Below are 18,852 nucleotides of genomic sequence, written 5' to 3'. Positions count from 1 at the left end.
GTGTTATCTAGGAATTTATGAAAATCACATTCTGAGCCGGACGTATAAGCGAAGATGTCTTTTTCGAACTCTAGTGTGGCGACGGCGATCGGAATAGGATCTTCGCCTTCTGTGTGTTTCAAAGCTGCGTTTAATACTTCATTGAACAGTACTTCTGTTGAATAAACTTTAAAGTCTTCGATTTGTCTCTCAGCAGCGTCGCACATCCTGTGGAGTTCGCTGCGGTATCTGGTTCGTTAAAGAGATGTTGGTCTGTTTAATCTATCAGATACCGCAGCGAACTCCACAGGATGTGCGACGCTGCTGAGAGACAAATCGAAGACTTTAAAGTTTATTCAACAGAAGTACTGTTCAATGAAGTATTAAACGCAGCTTTGAAACACACAGAAGGCGAAGATCCTATTCCGATCGCCGTCGCCACACTAGAGTTCGAAAAAGACATCTTCGCTTATACGTCCGGCTCAGAATGTGATTTTCATAAATTCCTAGATAACACCGCTCAATATTGCAGTAAATCAATAGTCACGCGATGGGGATACACCATGTGCAACTATTGTTGCAAGCATTTGAATATCGAGATGATTGAAGGTGTCAATTACCCGGCATCTCAAGAAAAGGATGAGGCCACCGGTACGAATGTCGACGAATTGGCTGCCCGCATGGAATGGTTGACCGCCGGTGAGAAGAAGAAGAAAGACATGAATGGTGTATGTAATAGCCACCAGCTGAAAGTGTCGGCGGGTTCGCACTCGCAAGAGCAACGCGGACGCGTAAAATCTGAGTCATTGGAAATAAATGACCATGGCAAAGTTGGTGCAGGTTCTTCGTCGGAGACGAATACTGATCGTTTGCCGCAGCGGCCGTTGCGGATGCCTAAAGTTATGCCAATTTCTCTTCAGGTGTCCAATAATACTGATGACTCCTCGTACGAGGACAGTTTTCCACCAATTGGCAGAGGATGTAGAAACAAGATGACGACGAAGGGAATTTAAGGGAAAGGGTGATGCTGGTTGGTTGTCTGTGCGAAGGTGTAGGAGTAGAAACAACGAAGTTTTCTATGATTGGCAGTGGTTGGTTGGCGTGGATGACAATGTGAAACGCCTTAAAAATAATGGTATTTAGAGAACTTTCTATCCTTACGCAGTCGGTTGGCTGGTAATAAATCATTACAAATCCTTTGAGTTAGAAAATGTGTTTTCGGCAATGAGGAAGTGGAGGGTTTAAGTATTAGGATCGAAAAAACTATGGACAACGGAAAATGTCGGCTTACCGTTCGCTCTTCTCCAGCAGCCACGTGGAACACTCAACCCGTTGGGCGTAGTCGTACGATAACAGGTTGTGCACCCGTATGTAATGATACGGATTGATCCCGTTCCCGTGCAGGATCTTGTGCACCGCGGAGCGATTAAACAAAAATTAAGAATTCATTCTTACGAATGAAATCGTCATTGTAAAGGTCGTATCATTGCGTATGAACTTAGCCAGTCATCCGGCTAACGTCGCGTATGCTCCGAGCTTCCAAATATAAAAACCGTGATGGTAGAAAATTTTCGCCACGTTCTTCAGATACGTTCATGTGTTAATAGACTAGGCGAAAATTATGTTTTTGTTTGCGTAAACAAATTTACAGTTATAGTTTTGCAACAGTTACAGTTATAGCTTAAAGGTTGAGAACCTTGGCTTGCAGAAATTCTGTAGAAAATGCGGCGGTAAAAACAGGACACGCGGTGCTTCCGTTCCAGACAGAATTACTCAAGCAAACTTCGCGGGATCTAATTTCGAATACCGTAAATAACTTATGTGGGTAACTGCAGATCCGGTCTGTCCATACCGTGGCTCAACCGATGGCGGTGCAGTTTCTTTCTCTCCTCGCCCTTCGCATTGCATTCACTAGTAGGGAAAATTTGTTAGCTGCTAACTATTATATGCCCATATTTAAAAATAAGATGTGAGCAGCTGACGAAGTTAACCCTTAACACTTCGACTTTTAATTGTGAATATCGGCAACTCCAACTTATTCTCACCATACTTCGACATGCAAGTTTTTAAGTGTCATATTTTAAATACTACAATGATATTTATATTATTTGACATTAATTCACATTAATTTTAATTTAGTATAATATAAAAATAGTGTATAGAGTTTAGTATAATATAAATATAAAAATAAAATACTAATAAAAAACAAGATTTATATTAATTATAATTGAGTAGCTTGGGAGGTGCTTGAGAGGCACACTTGGAGCGGTAAGAGTTAAATGTTGCTCTCTAAGGAATTATCTTAAATTACACTGATAAATGTGTCATTAAACTTTTGTTAACTAGCTTGTGAAATGATGACGAAGCATTGTAAAGCATTTCAATGTTCAGTGACGTTGATATAATGAGAAGTATACGGCTTCGGCGTGTGTTCGTATGCAAAAAAACATGTGTGCGCTGCAGAAATGTTGTACGAGATTGTTTCAAAACCCGCTGTTCTACAGAGCTTCGGTGAACTTAATAAGAATGTGCAGAAAGTTACTACATTGCAGCGCTGTTTTCAGCGTGCAAAGTTGCTTACACGATCAGATTTTCTATCCCACGGGTAATTACGCTACCTAAACTCGTTTACCTTCCATTTACGCTCATGTATAATTAATGTTTACACATAAACATCCACAGTCCACTAATGACATCAGCAAACAGCATCATGTTTTAGAACTACCGCGCTTTTATGCAAGTTCCTATGTAAATACTTAAAATAAAATAACGTACAATAGTATGTTGATTATACGGACGTCTGTTGTCCGAAATGCTGTTTATTCCAGTATCCTGCTTTTCAAATAGAGAATAAATGTACAATACATTACTTGTACACGTAAGCGCTACGTATCTAAGTTACGTATTTCACGATGTTTGCATTTTCTAACACGTATGTTTTTCTTATTTTAATTCAATCGAATGTTTCATGATATGAATTTACGAGTGTCGAACATCTCTTAGTCAATCGTGTTCATTTGATATAAATTATTATTTGGCACAAAAAAGGGTTACAAAATCAAGGGACTCAAAACGAACGAACTTTTAGGTCGCTCTACTTTAATCTTTTCATACCTGAATTATTCTTCACTATTAAAAATCGGTTGTAGAATATACAAATCATGATAAAAAAAAACTTTTCACTCAGATAAAAGATGTGTTGTTTTGTACAGCATCGTTAAAACATTGAAAAATACAAGTATGCAATACATCACAGTTCATTATAAATTGAATCATATTTTTCCCAATCAATTGCAATGACAGCAGAAGCGAAAGGGTTAATCTTCTCAGATTGATTATCCGAAAGTTTGTCTCCCAATTAGATCAGATAATCGACATTTTATTCTAGCTTCAAGTTCAGTCGAACATGTCAATTCCATTTCATAAATCACTAACTAGATACTTGAACATCGCAAAAAGAATCAAACTGGCTGACCTATTTTGAGTGAATTTCACTCAAAAACCAGCAACCTTCATTCATTTTCAGACATTTCCCAAGCGACACGCCACATCGAACTTCCCTGCGGTTTTCCAATAATTTCGAAGATAAGTGACCAACGTTGACCGTGGTTAACTTCTGCTCCATAGGGTGAAACTTTTCGCTGAATCCCTTCCGCCCGACAGTTTCTTCATTTTTTATTAATAGCCCGACGCCTGTCCGCCGTGCGTCGGCACAAGTTTACTCAATTCCTTATAACGGTCGAATTGAGTTTTACGGCTAGTTCAGAACTTTTCTACTGCCTAGCACGGATGATCGACGCTTGCAATCTCGTTTCTCTTCGTTATAGGCACCTGGAACTAAAGCTCATCCATCGGTTTTCACCCACTTATCCCACTTCCTCCGCTTTCCTTTCGAACATTTCTTCATTTGCGTAATACACTGCAGGCTATGAATATTATAATAAAAATGAATACGGTATTTCATATAATCATTTTTGGAGGACATTTGATGCAATGCTTCATACAATGGTTGATCAAATAATTTACACATATAATAAGTGATACAGTGTTTCATCTAGTGATTAATAAGCTTAATACAATAATTGATATAATAGAAACAAATAGACAAGTTCTAAAACCTTGATGATCACTTGAGATGAACAATTATTTACTGATAAATTAAAAGAAATTTTCTAAGTACTTTTCAGAAGACAACACCCACTAAATGGATATCATCCTCTATTTTTTCAAGTCAGGTTTCCAAGGCTCAAATAAAACAAAGAAATAAAATACAATTTCAAATGATAATTCCCTCATCGTGTACTTTCATCGAAGATGCCAATCTCTTTAACGTATACGATACAACAGGCTATCTTCAATACGGACATAGAACAAAACAAGCAAAAAATGCCATGAAGATCACTTCATTCACAGAAATTACAATGACGTGTACTTATTTGGTAGCATTCGTGGTAAACGATTATAAAAGGTAGTACGGATTATTTCAGATCCTGAACATCGCAGTAAAGCCGGTGTTTGAAAAAGACCATCAGTACACACTTAAAATCAAATACAATGGAGTTTTGAACAACATGAGATGATTTTATAAGAGCAGGATAATACAAAGAGCCGAAGTAACCGATTAGTCGCAGCGACTCATTCCGATTCCATAAATGCTCGATTAGTTTTTCCATGTTCGGACGAGCCCATCTGCAAGGCCAAGTTCAACATTACTTTAACACACTGCAGGACTCTGCAGGCGATCACTTGTACAAGTGTAAAAGGCAAAACAGGAAAAATGGCAAGATGACCACTTCATTCAACGAAACCTCACTAATGTCTATTTCAGCACTCGGTTAGCGTTCCTTTGTTGGGAACTCATTGATACTTAGGATGTACGACGCTACTGAAAAACAAATCGAAAACTTTAAAGTTTATTCAATTGAAGTACTGTTCAATGAAGTATTAAACGCAGCTTTGAAACACACTAAAGGCGAAGATCCTGTTCCGATCGCCGTCGCCACACTCGAGTTCTAAAAAGACATTTTCGCTTTTACGTCCCGCCTCTGAATGTGAATTTCATAAATTCCTAGATAACACAGGTCAATATCATGATCAATTATTGCCAGTGGCTTAGATTTTACGCGTCTGCGTTGCTCTTGCGTATACGAACCCGCCGAAACTTTCATCTGGTGGCTGTTACATACACCATTCATGTTTTTCTTCTTCTTTTCACCGGCGGTCAACCATTCCATGCGGGCAGCCAATTCGTTGAGCCGGACGTATAAGCGAAGATGTCTTTTTCGAACTCTAGTGTGGCGACGGCGATCGGAATAGGATCTTCGCCTTCTGTGTGTTTCAAAGCTGCGTTTAATACTTCATTGAACAGTACTTCTGTTGAATAAACTTTAAAGTCTTCGATTTGTCTCTCAGCAGCGTCGCACATCCTGTGGAGTTCGCTGCGGTATCTGATAGATTAAACAGACCAACATCTCTTTAACGAACCAGATACCGCAGCGAACTCCACAGGATGTGCGACGCTGCTGAGAGACAAATCGAAGACTTTAAAGTTTATTCAACAGAAGTACTGTTCAATGAAGTATTAAACGCAGCTTTGAAACACACAGAAGGCGAAGATCCTATTCCGATCGCCGTCGCCACACTAGAGTTCGAAAAAGACATCTTCGCTTATACGTCCGGCTCTGAATGTGAATTTCATAAATTCCTAGATAACACGGCTCAATATTGCAGCAAATCAATAGTCACGCGATGGGGATATACCATGTGCAACTATTGTTGCAAACATTTGAATATCGAGATGATTGAAGGTGTCAATTGCCCGGCATCTCAAGAAAAGGATGAGGCCACCGGTACGAATGTCGACGAATTGGCTGCCCGCATGGAATGGTTGACCGCCGGTGAGAAGAAGAAGAAAGACATGAATGGTGTATGTAATAGCCACCAGCTGAAAGTGTCGGCGGGTTCGCACACGCAAGAGCAACGCGGACGCGTAAAATCTATGCCATTGGAAATAAATGACCATGGCAAAGTTGGTGCAGGTTCTTCCGGACAAGCTGAAACTTTTAATGAAGGCGAGGAGAACAAACGAATGGGGAAATATCCAACACCTATCGTACACATCGACTCGCAACATCATTTTCCTCAATGGCAATCAGAATTATTATTTTCGGAAGAGAATGTTTCGACAACACCAGAATCTGCGACGACATCGATAGCTAGTAATCCATCTCTAAGCACATTTGACGAGATCGTTGCATCTAGACAAACTGAAAACGCCGGTCACGAACCGGGGCCATCGTTCGCGGAAATGTTGCGAAACACCGGCACGCGTATGAAATCGTAGTAGTAGTGCTGAGATGAGTTCGATGAGATTCGGCCCCTTCTCCAAGCAGTCGTTGAGTGATGGTGAGCGGACGGGATCATCGAACGTGTACCTGATGTGGAGGTTCACAACGGAGGTTATTATTCACCTCATCGGCCCGTTATCAAAGAGAACAGCACGACGGTCATAAGGCCGATCTACGATGCATCGGCAGCACACAAATCCGCGAACGGGCAAAGGAGATCACCATCACTCAACGACTGCTTGGAGAAGAGGCCGAATCTCATGGAACTCATCTCAACACTACTACTGCGATTTCATACGCGTTGTTGATCGATTGGGTCCTTAATCCCTAGCACGTTCAGAGATCATAAGTTTTCGACTATCTGACTATTCGCGAACAAGGTTCGGGTAAACAGAACGGTATCGTCACAGACTTCTGTGTCTTTTATCGCCGTCATTATTGTCCAACCCAGTAAGTCTCAAAAGCTACTAAGCCACTCTTCAAAACATGCCTCTTTCCCGTAAACAATTTACCTGCGACGTCGGTTCCAACGAGAATTGATACTGGCTCATCCCTTTCATCCAAGTCCGTGAGATTAATATTCAATTCTCTCAATTCCTTACACCATGGTCCACGTTTAATTGAAGGAACGTCGTCACAAATAACTCGCTGATCAAGTACGGTAAAATTACACTTGTAATCGCTGTACAAGCTGCCAATATGCACCACGTATTTTCTGTGCTTCACTGTTCCCGAACTCTCTCCCCCAAAAAACGAATGGCATAATAACTGCTCGGCGATTGGCTTATAACCGATTAGATTCGCGGCTTCTTTAGTTATATACGACCTTTGTGTCAATGATAAGTCGTACCTTCTTCCTTTCTTCGCCATTAAAAAGGGTCACTCGCAAAGTCTGCAAAAGCACTTCGGGATCACGATTAAAATTTGCGAGATTACATTCACTTTTCTTTTCCGGTTCTTCGGGTTCACCTGCACGCTTGTTCATATTTGGACACATTAAAATCACGTGCCTACGAGAACACCAGGCACATTTTAATTGAACTCGGCACCTTTTACATGAGTGGCCAACATTCAAACAGTTAAAACAAGCATTCGTTTTTCTCACGACTACTCGCCGCGCGGTTAAGTCCATTTTCTTCGCTTGCTCGCACTGTGCTCTTTCATGCTCACTAGAGTCACAAAAGAGACAAGATTTTGCTCCACCATTTGTCGTTAAAAGCCCCGTCGCACTAGGAATGTCTTTGTTACCACGTGTTTTATCAGTTTTATTTTTCCCATCGTTACTATTACGCGTCGGATTCAAGTTATATCCTTGGACGGCCATTGATATACACAATTCATTTTGCACCTCATTCTCCAAGAACTTGATGAGCTGCATCAAACGGTTTTTCGACTGCACGTTTGTATCACCTACAATATATACCGATTGAACTGAACTTCTCTGCCAAGCACGTAATAGTTCTTTAGGTAACGAAGATTCTACAAGCGGAAACAGTATTAAGGCACATTTGTCCGTTGTAACACCCAATGACTCTAGCGCGCGCAAATGTGATTCCATTTTGTCATAAAGAGTCGAAAGCACCACATTCTTTGCTGGCGTAATAGCGTTTTTCAAAACTAACTGTAAGAGTTCGCGTACATAAACTTCGATATGTAAATCATCGCGTCCGAACCAATTCTTCAAACTATCAATTACCTTATCGTAATTCTTAGCAGTCGGGGGAAAACTCTTCACCAATTCGGCGGCTCGCGAGTAAGGGGTCATCGCTTGTATGAGGTATTGGAATTTGTCCTCTTTCACTATACCAGCATCTTCATGGATTCTCTTAAACTGACTCCAAAACTGCAACCGCTCACGAACATTGCCATCAAATTTCACGAGTTCTATGGTCGGCAATTTAAATGTTTTCCTCTCATTCGACGTAGCTGGCGTGTTCATCGGACCAGTTGTCGCTGTCGTTCCAGAGGCGGACGTAAGAAGTGATACAGTATTTTCAAATGTCACCTTAGCAAGGATAAATCTTTCTCTGTATGCATTAGCCTCATCGTACTGATTGTTGATGACCTCCTCAGAGACTGTACCGTCGTCCAACAACATAACCATAACCATGTCCGACCATACATTTAACTCGTTCATTTTTCCCTCCAAAAGCTTGAATGCTACCACGGTGGACGAGATAACACCACCAGCAGCGTGAGCCTCATTAAAGTTCCTGAGCGCCTTCGTAAAAGCTGCACGCTCAAGCGTCCTTCTTCTCCTGGCCTTATGCATGATAACAGCACGGCACAAAACAATCAAATCACTATCAAATCACTATCAAATCACTTAAAAATCACTTAAAAATCACCTTGTCCTGTCACGGTCGCCAAATGTTACATTTCAAGGGTAGGAACTGGTTTGATTAATAAACTGCACATACTAAGACAGTGATGTAACAAAGAATAAAACACAATCGTACTGTATTTCAATAAAACTTAAAGTATAAGACTGACACTATGTTAGACGGATGACGATGTTCACAAGCGCAAGGTTGCTCTGAGACTTACCTGAGTTGGACAGTATTGGGGGCGATAAAAGACATAAAGGACTGGTGACGATTCCTGCGAACCAGGAGGCGCAAGAACGGATAGTCTCAGAGCAGCCTTGCGCTTGTGAACATCGTCAACCGTCTAACATAGTGTCAGTCTTATACTTTAAGTTTTATTGAAATACAGTACGATTTTGTTTTCTTCTATGTTACATCACTGTCGCTGTATGTGCACTTTATTAATCAACCCAGTTCCTACCCTTGAAATATAACAAGCCCATCTACAAGGCGAAGTTCAACACTACTTTAACATACTGCAAGACTCTGCAGGCGATCACCTATACAAATGTAAAAGGAAAAACAAGAAAAAATGGCAGGATGGCCACTTCATTCAAAGAAACCCCACTGATGTCTACTTAAGTGCTCGGTTAGCGTTCCCACGTTGGGACGAGCCCATCTACAAGGCGAAGTTCAACAATACTTTAACACACTGCAATACTCTGCAGGCGATCACCTGTACAAGTGTAAAAGGAAAAACAAGAAAAAATTGCAGGATGGCCACTTCATTCAAAGAAACCCCACTGATGTCTACTTAAGCGCTCGATTAGCGTTCCCGCGTTGGGACGAACCCATCTACAAGGCGAAGTTCAACAATACTTTAACACACTGCAAGGCCCTGCAGGCGATCACCTATACAAATGTAAAAGGAAAAACAAGAAAAAATGGCAGGATGGCCACTTCATTCAAAGAAACCCCACTGATGTCTACTTAAGCGCTCGATTAGCGTTCCTACGTTGGGACGAGCCCATCTACAAGGCGAAGTTCAACAATACTTTAACACACTGCAATACTCTGCAGGCGATCACCTGTACAAGTGTAAAAGGAAAAACAAGAAAAAATGGCAGGATGGCCACTTCATTCAAAGAAACCCCACTGATGTCTACTTAAGCGCTCGATTAGCGTTCCCGCGTTGGGACGAACCCATCTACAAGGCGAAGTTCAACAATACTTTAACACACTGCAAGGCCCTGCAGGCGATCACCTATACAAATGTAAAAGGAAAAACAAGAAAAAATGGCAGGATGGCCACTTCATTCAAAGAAACCCCACTGATGTCTACTTAAGCGCTCGATTAGCGTTCCCGCGTTGGGACGAACCCATCTACAAGGCGAAGTTCAACAATACTTTAACACACTGCAAGACTCTGCAGGCGATCACCTGTACAAGTGTAAAAGGAAAAACAAGAAAAAATTGCAGGATGGCCACTTCATTCAAAGAAACCCCACTGATGTCTACTTAAGCGCTCGATTAGCGTTCCCGCGTTGGGACGAACCCATCTACAAGGCGAAGTTCAACAATACTTTAACACACTGCAAGGCCCTGCAGGCGATCACCTATACAAATGTAAAAGGAAAAACAAGAAAAAATGGCAGGATGGCCACTTCATTCAAAGAAACCCCACTGATGTCTACTTAAGCGCTCGATTAGCGTTCCTACGTTGGGACGAGCCCATCTACAAGGCGAAGTTCAACAATACTTTAACACACTGCAATACTCTGCAGGCGATCACCTGTACAAGTGTAAAAGGAAAAACAAGAAAAAATGGCAGGATGGCCACTTCATTCAAAGAAACCCCACTGATGTCTACTTAAGCGCTCGATTAGCGTTCCCGCGTTGGGACGAACCCATCTACAAGGCGAAGTTCAACAATACTTTAACACACTGCAAGGCCCTGCAGGCGATCACCTATACAAATGTAAAAGGAAAAACAAGAAAAAATGGCAGGATGGCCACTTCATTCAAAGAAACCCCACTGATGTCTACTTAAGCGCTCGATTAGCGTTCCCGCGTTGGGACGAACCCATCTACAAGGCGAAGTTCAACAATACTTTAACACACTGCAAGACTCTGCAGGCGATCACCTGTACAAGTGTAAAAGGAAAAACAAGAAAAAATGGCAGGATGGCCACTTCATTCAAAGAAACCCCACTGATGTCTACTTAAGCGCTCGGTTAGCGTTCCCACGTTGGGACGAGCCCATCTACAAGGCGAAGTTCAACATCCCTTTGACGTGCAATGAGAGACTGCAGGCGATCTCCAATACAGATGCAGGAAAAAAACGAGCAAGAAATGACACCATGACGACTTCATTTACAGGAACCATACCGGTATGTACTTATGTTTTTAAATATTGTATCCTCTAAATATTTCCTTCGTATAACTTCGTCACATATTGACTTTGTGTTCTCTTTGCACATTTAAATGTCTCATCGAATTCGTGAATGTCTGCAGTGTAGTAATTATTAAAACAACGTGTTAAGAAGGCAGCGTGGAGCAATTGAAATCATGTTATTCACACCTAGCTAAAACAGCTGCTGTTTTAGTTAGCCAGCTGATTATCTTCGAAGAAAGATGATTCAAATGGTAATAAGGAGATGAAGTCCTAATGGACTTGCGGAAGACCTGAGCCTGGCTCGGTGAGTTTAATATTCTATAGCAAAACACGTTTTGCTCTGTATTGAGATGAAATAGGTTTCTGCTAAAGGAAGTTACAACGTACATAATTATAGAAACAGTTTAAACTACAGGTCTGAGATATAATGATCGTTGATATGTTCAACATATGTTGCATTATAAGTCATCTCCAGGTTTTTAGCCTTGAAATATTTTTAATATTCTATTATTTGTCATCCATATTTTATGTATTCATATGCTAGCGATATAGTGCAATGATAAGTAAAATCAAAGCACTTTTACAATAATAATTTGCAATATATAATAGCTCTGAATTTATAGATAAAAAGAAATATAGTAAATATGAGAAATAATTTTTGAACCGTAAAGTCTTTAAGAAACTTTTCTTTTCTAACAAGAATTCCACATTAACGACAGATATTTTGAAATACCTTTCATTCACCGGACCAATTTATGTCGGTTTTGACGACCGAATGTATTAAATAATATCAGCTGTTATTGGTGTTTTCGATTTTTGACATGTAATCTAGTTCTTTATACTCTTGCAGCAACGTAGTGTACTGATCTTTGTGTACGGGATTTTTACTAAGGGATCTTTCAAGAGATATCAACGTTGTAACGCAATGTTATACGAATCGCCAAAATTATCAGTATTGCCTCTAAATGGAAGCCGACCTGTGTAACGCCATGAAAGATCGCGAAAAGTATGGCATTGATAGTGGTTTTCGCAAGCTTACTATTCTCTTGACATTGTTCGCTCAGAAGAACGTCCCAACGCAGGAACGCTAATCGAGCGCTTAAGTAGACATCAGTGGGGTTTCTTTGAATGAAGTGGCCATCCTGCCATTTTTTCTTGTTTTTCCTTTTACATTTGTATAGGTGATCGCCTGCAGGGCCTTGCAGTGTGTTAAAGTATTGTTGAACTTCGCCTTGTAGATGGGTTCGTCCCAACGCGGGAACGCTAATCGAGCGCTTAAGTAGACATCAGTGGGGTTTCTTTGAATGAAGTGGCCATCCTGCCATTTTTTCTTGTTTTTCCTTTTACACTTGTACAGGTGATCGCCTGCAGAGTATTGCAGTGTGTTAAAGTATTGTTGAACTTCGCCTTGTAGATGGGCTCGTCCCAACGTAGGAACGCTAATCGAGCGCTTAAGTAGACATCAGTGGGGTTTCTTTGAATGAAGTGGCCATCCTGCCATTTTTTCTTGTTTTTCCTTTTACATTTGTATAGGTGATCGCCTGCAGGGCCTTGCAGTGTGTTAAAGTATTGTTGAACTTCGCCTTGTAGATGGGTTCGTCCCAACGCGGGAACGCTAATCGAGCGCTTAAGTAGACATCAGTGGGGTTTCTTTGAATGAAGTGGCCATCCTGCAATTTTTTCTTGTTTTTCCTTTTACACTTGTACAGGTGATCGCCTGCAGAGTCTTGCAGTGTGTTAAAGTATTGTTGAACTTCGCCTTGTAGATGGGTTCGTCCCAACGCGGGAACGCTAATCGAGCGCTTAAGTAGACATCAGTGGGGTTTCTTTGAATGAAGTGGCCATCCTGCCATTTTTTCTTGTTTTTCCTTTTACATTTGTATAGGTGATCGCCTGCAGGGCCTTGCAGTGTGTTAAAGTATTGTTGAACTTCGCCTTGTAGATGGGTTCGTCCCAACGCGGGAACGCTAATCGAGCGCTTAAGTAGACATCAGTGGGGTTTCTTTGAATGAAGTGGCCATCCTGCCATTTTTTCTTGTTTTTCCTTTTACACTTGTACAGGTGATCGCCTGCAGAGTATTGCAGTGTGTTAAAGTATTGTTGAACTTCGCCTTGTAGATGGGCTCGTCCCAACGTAGGAACGCTAATCGAGCGCTTAAGTAGACATCAGTGGGGTTTCTTTGAATGAAGTGGCCATCCTGCCATTTTTTCTTGTTTTTCCTTTTACATTTGTATAGGTGATCGCCTGCAGGGCCTTGCAGTGTGTTAAAGTATTGTTGAACTTCGCCTTGTAGATGGGTTCGTCCCAACGCGGGAACGCTAATCGAGCGCTTAAGTAGACATCAGTGGGGTTTCTTTGAATGAAGTGGCCATCCTGCAATTTTTTCTTGTTTTTCCTTTTACACTTGTACAGGTGATCGCCTGCAGAGTATTGCAGTGTGTTAAAGTATTGTTGAACTTCGCCTTGTAGATGGGCTCGTCCCAACGTGGGAACGCTACTCGAGCGCTTAAGTAGACATCAGTGGGGTTTCTTTGAATGAAGTGGCCATCCTGCCATTTTTTCTTGTTTTTCCTTTTACATTTGTATAGGTTGTCGCCTGCAGGGCCTTGCAGTGTGTTAAAGTATTGTTGAACTTCGCCTTGTAGATGGGCTCGTCCCAACGCGGGAACGCTAATCGAGCGCTTAAGTAGACATCAGTGGGGTTTCCTTGAATGAATTGGCCATCTTGCCATTTTTTCTTGTTTTTCCTTTTATGTTTGTATAAGTAATCGCCTGCAGGGACTTGCAATGTGTTAACATACCCGTTTTTTCGATCCTAGTACTTGAACCCTCCATTTCCTCATCAAACAGACCAGCATCTCTTTAACGAACCAGATACCGTAGCGGACTCCAAAGGATGTGCGACGCTGCTGAGTAGCAAATCGCAGACTTTAAAGTTTATTCAATAGAAGTACTGTTTAACCAGTTAAGTGTGTTTGACGACTATATCCGTCATCGCTTGATTATCGCGACACACACTGGGGCGCACTTTGCAAAATGATCGACACAGTTAACTGGTTAATGAAGTATTAAACGCAGCTTTGAGACACACTAACGGCTGATCACCGTCGCCACACTCGAGTTTGAAAAAGGCATTTTCGCTTTTACGTCCGGTCCTGAATGTGAATTTCATAAATTCCTAGATAACACGGCTCAATATTGCAGTAAATCAATAATCACGCAATGGGGATACACCATATGCGACTATTGTTGCAAACATTTGAATATCGAAATGATCGAAGGTGTCCATTACTCGGCATCGCAGGAAAAAGATGAGGCCACCGGTACGAATGTCGACGAATTGACTACCCGCATGGAATGATTGACCGCCGGTGAGAAAAAGAAGAAAGACATGAATGGCGTATGTAACAGCCACCAGCTGAAAATTTCGGCGGGTTCGCACACGCAAGAGCAACGCGGACGCGTAAAATCTAAACCATTGGAAATAATTGACCATGGCAAAATTGGTGCAGGTTCTTCGTCGGAAACGATTACTGAGCCGTTGCGGATGCCTAAAGTTATGCCAATTTCTCTTCAGGTGTCCAATAATACTGATGGCTCCTCGTACGAGGACAGTTTTCCATCAATTGGCAGAGGATGTAGAAACAAGATGACGACGAAGGGAATTTAAGGGGAAGGGGTGATGCTGGTTGGTACTGCAATTCGTCGACATTCGTACTGGTGGCCTCATCTTTTTCTTGAGATGCCGGGTAATGGACACCTTCGATCATCTCGATATTCAAATGTTTGCAACAATAGTTGCACATGGTATGTCCCCATCGCGTGACTATCGACCTGCTGTAATATTGAGCCGTGTTATCTTGGAATTTATGAAATTCACATTCAGGGCCGGACGTAGAAGCGAAAATGTCTTTTTCAAACTCGAGTGTGGCGACGGCGATCGGAATAGGATCTTCGCCTTTAGTGTGTTTCAAAGCTGTGTTTAATACTTTATTGAACAGTACTTCTATTGAATAAAAATTGAAGGAATCAAATCGTAGGTGCTGTTGGAATGACAGGATCTGGGTTACCCACCAGGTTTTTAATAAAATCGTCGTCTTCTGTTGAACTTTGGGGGTCATTCGAGTAGTATTCTAGGTATGTTTCGTCGTTTCGGCGGCGCCGCCGGCACGGACAGGCAGGGCCGAAACGTTAAGTTGCGAGGTATAGGAAGAAGCGTGTAAAAGCTGGGTGCTTCGAAGGGGCCCACTGGCCCGCAGAGCGAATAGGTTAACTGCTCAGGCTCGAAACGGCGGCGGCCGGAATGAGGGAGAGATCCGTCCACCACGGTCGAGCGAAACGCAGACAGAGATATACGCTATGAAAGAGAGGATACGTTCCTCTCACTCCCACCAGAGATTTTTCGCAGCATCGCTGGAGCGAACGATAGAAACATTTAAAAAAATGAAGAATGACGATTGGCCAAGGAAGTAGGCTGATGTATACTTGAAAGCCCACCTTCGCAATGTCATTCGTTATGTCAAGCATTTTATCGCCCTGTTTTCTTTACGTTCATTGACCACTTGTAGCGAAGCTAGGCATGACTTTCGGCGAATCTCCTGCTGGACCGAAAAATAGGAAACGGCAATCGCTCCCATTTTCTTGAAGGAGCTGGCGTGGGTGGGGTGGCCTCGCTGCAAGTGGTCCATGAAAGTAAACAGAACAGAGCGATGAAATGCTTGACATAGCGAATGACGAGCGAGGTTAGGCTTTCAAGTTTTCAAATCAGTCTACTTCATTCGCCAATCATCATTCTTCATTTTTCAAAATGCTTCTATCGGTCGCCCTATTGTAATGACGATAAAATGCCAATGCTATTCCATAATGAACGACTAGGGAGGGCAGGAATATTTTTAGTTCATATTCCCGAAGAACATGACAGTTTAGCAAATTTTCTGAAAAAAGAAAATTTTTATTATGCTCTTGTACATGTGTCACGAGGGAGAACCGTGCCAAGGGCCCGACGGGCGACCGAGTCTATCGACTCTGTCAGGGTGCTTTTTATAGGGAAGGAGATTGATGCGCGGACGAACCTTGTCAAACCCTATGGGTTATCCTCGGGAGCCGTGGACGACGGGGGGGAGGGTCAGTCCCCTTTAGCCACTTATGTTTAAAGGATGTCGGATTGGCAGGTCAACTTCGTTGATACGTCTCGAGCGGCTAAGACGTATCGGTTGCGAGATACTCCGGTTATCAGCTAATATGGAATCAGGGGTTAAATGAATATTGAAGCGAATTTAAGAGTTTCAACTCACAGTCTTATATTCTCTAAGGTACTCGATACAATACTCTTTATAATTGGTCAACTCTTACGCGAAGTGAATTCCTACTCCGATTTACGCAGCGAAGTCGCGGGGAAAATCTAAGTCTAGACTCACACGAATATTCTCAGCAGGGTGAGACAGCTTTTCCACGTTCTAAGACCCTTAGTTCAGAATGATCCGAAGGGCTGTGGTCCAGCGCCCTTTTATACCAAAATGAGGCCCTTTCCCGGAGTGGGGATACATATTTGGACATTTTCTAGAAGCTTCCACGCCAGACTCGCCCCGTGAGTGACCCACGCGAGGGATGCGTACGTGACCAGCAACGAACGTTCTGGAAACGCGCAGGGCCGTATACATATACAGGGCTGTATACATAACACTTGATAGATACTTTTGCGAAATTTCAGTAACGTGTATGCAGTTTCATTTTAATCAGACGAAAGAGACAAATACGATCGTAATAGTTTCGTTGACGAAAAACCAAAAATAAGAAAGTTTACTTTTTAATGGGATATGGGGTTTGATATAATGAATACTCAATAATTTTCACTCTAATACTATTTTATTTTAGAAGACTTGGAAGGACCTCTCAATAGCTCTTTATACTTTGACACTCTGGACGAGACTAATTAAAATGTGCAACGGAAAACTGTTGCTTAGATTTGAAAAGAGAAAACGTAACGGTCTGGACCTGGAGTGTATTTATGATCTTTAGCCCTTACGAGTTGGAATATAGCCAGAGACCCATTGACAAAGAAAATAAAGATAGCCTGCGTTCAAGATGGTCTATAGTGTCTCTAAACGCAACGAATTGTTTGCTTATTTATTAAACAATAATCCAACACTTTCTGATCTAAAATGGAATAGGCTCGGGATAATGAAATAAGAATTTGTTTTCACAAAGAAACTATTTTGTTTTAATTATTTTATTCCGAAAAATATTCTAAAATTACATCGTTCTTATTAAGGTGTTAAGGCGCGGGGTACCAGTACCCCGCTGGTGGTGGTCCTTGCCCCAGCGTTGACGGCGGCGCAAGGTACGTGCAGCGTTGAGATATTTTTTACCTCGGCCGGAAAGTGGGGACGACGCGACCATGGTGGGGACCAATAGTTGGTGGGGGTATGCAGTGATTTTCAAGATTTGTAGGCTTATTTTGGCTATACATCTCGTCAAGTTGTCTGCATTGCCCGCAATCCAGGGATGGTGTACAGTGTGAACATTTGTGAAAATTGTGCACAATTCGTACCCGTCCCGAATCGGGTTCTTCACATTTTACAGATCTCGTACATATATAATACACGAAGTTTGAGAAAATTGAAATGCTCATACGGAATTGTTATACAAATCTGTGAAAGCATAAAGAACGGAAATATATGGAAGTTCGCACGCAGTAATGAAAAATAAATTCATTACAAATAAATTATTGCACTTTAATAATTTATATTATTAATTTGTAAAAAACAGATCATGAGAGCAGCGACNATTGAATCTATTCGGGAGAGGTAAATAATAAAAGAAATGTAATTTTATTTGTTTAAAAAGATATTTATTCGGCATCAGTGTTTGTAGTGTCACTGTCATCTGTTTCATCATCTTGAACAATTATATGTGATACATTAGTGGGAATAGGTTTTTTGTTATACATTGTAGAATTGAATAATTTCAACATCTCGACTGTAACTGGATAATCCATGCACGTTTTTTGAGTATTTCTTAAGTGCAATTTTATTCTTGTAATTGCAGCGATAATGTTTGCATTTAAACGATTTCTATCCTAAGTCTGTACTGAGGTGAATTCAGAAACAAGATCAAGTGCACTTTGCCCGATGTTAATTTCATCCGTTGGTAATAAATATTGTGCATCATACGGATCTACTGAATGTAAGTCGTTCCTTGTTAGAACTTCAGGTTGCATAAAATTTGTTGCTACCACTGATAGAAAGTCTGCACATTGTAAATACAAAGAGTGTAGTAATATGTCGTTCGTTTGGAAACGAGCGTTCAAATTGGCGGACTTCCGAAGGATGTAATTGAAAAAGTGCAAGTACGCCTTCGTTAATGGATAGTTCATCCTGTTAAATATACTTTCTTCCAAGGACATACCGGGAAATAATGGATTTGCCGCTATACACGATTCTACAGCGAAATATGCGTAAAGAGCATTTCCACTGGTTCAGAACTCTTTCGACACATTGTGACAGTGCTAGCCACCTTGTTTTCGATGGTTGAAGGAGCTTCTGTTTTGTCATGTGCATTATCTCCTGTATGTCTTCCAAACCTTGCTGTTTTTTAGGGCTTGAAACGAAGTAGCTATACAATGAATATAATAATTCTTCCACGTGCTCCGGTAACTTCTTACATGCATTGCAGGCTGCCAGGTGAATGGAGTGGCATATACATGGTAAAACGACAACTTGTGAATCGTTTTCTGCCAGCAGCCGAGAAACGAATGAATTATGTTTCCCCACCATTACACTTGCATTGTCAACAGAAACGCCAATGACGTTGCTGACTGGAATG

The 18,852-nt window shown here is 41.5% G+C and overlaps 1 protein-coding gene across 1 annotated transcript; it reads left to right on the top strand.

Moving 5' to 3' along the window:
• Window positions 1–290: 290 nt before the first annotated feature.
• Window positions 291–992, top strand: LOC108627279 (protein maelstrom 2-like). Its single transcript, XM_018028457.1, has one exon. It carries the CDS (start codon window positions 291–293, stop codon window positions 990–992), a length of 702 nt encoding a protein of 233 aa, XP_017883946.1.
• The last annotated feature ends 17,860 nt before the right edge of the window (window positions 993–18,852 follow it).

This window comes from Ceratina calcarata, unplaced genomic scaffold (assembly GCF_001652005.2).
Source record: "Ceratina calcarata isolate Rehan_Ccalc_2016 unplaced genomic scaffold, ASM165200v1 scaffold453, whole genome shotgun sequence".
Taxonomy (NCBI): Eukaryota; Metazoa; Arthropoda; class Insecta; order Hymenoptera; family Apidae; genus Ceratina; species Ceratina calcarata.
The sequence above is the reverse complement of the archived record's forward strand: the minus strand, read 5'-3'. Positions and strand labels throughout refer to the sequence as shown.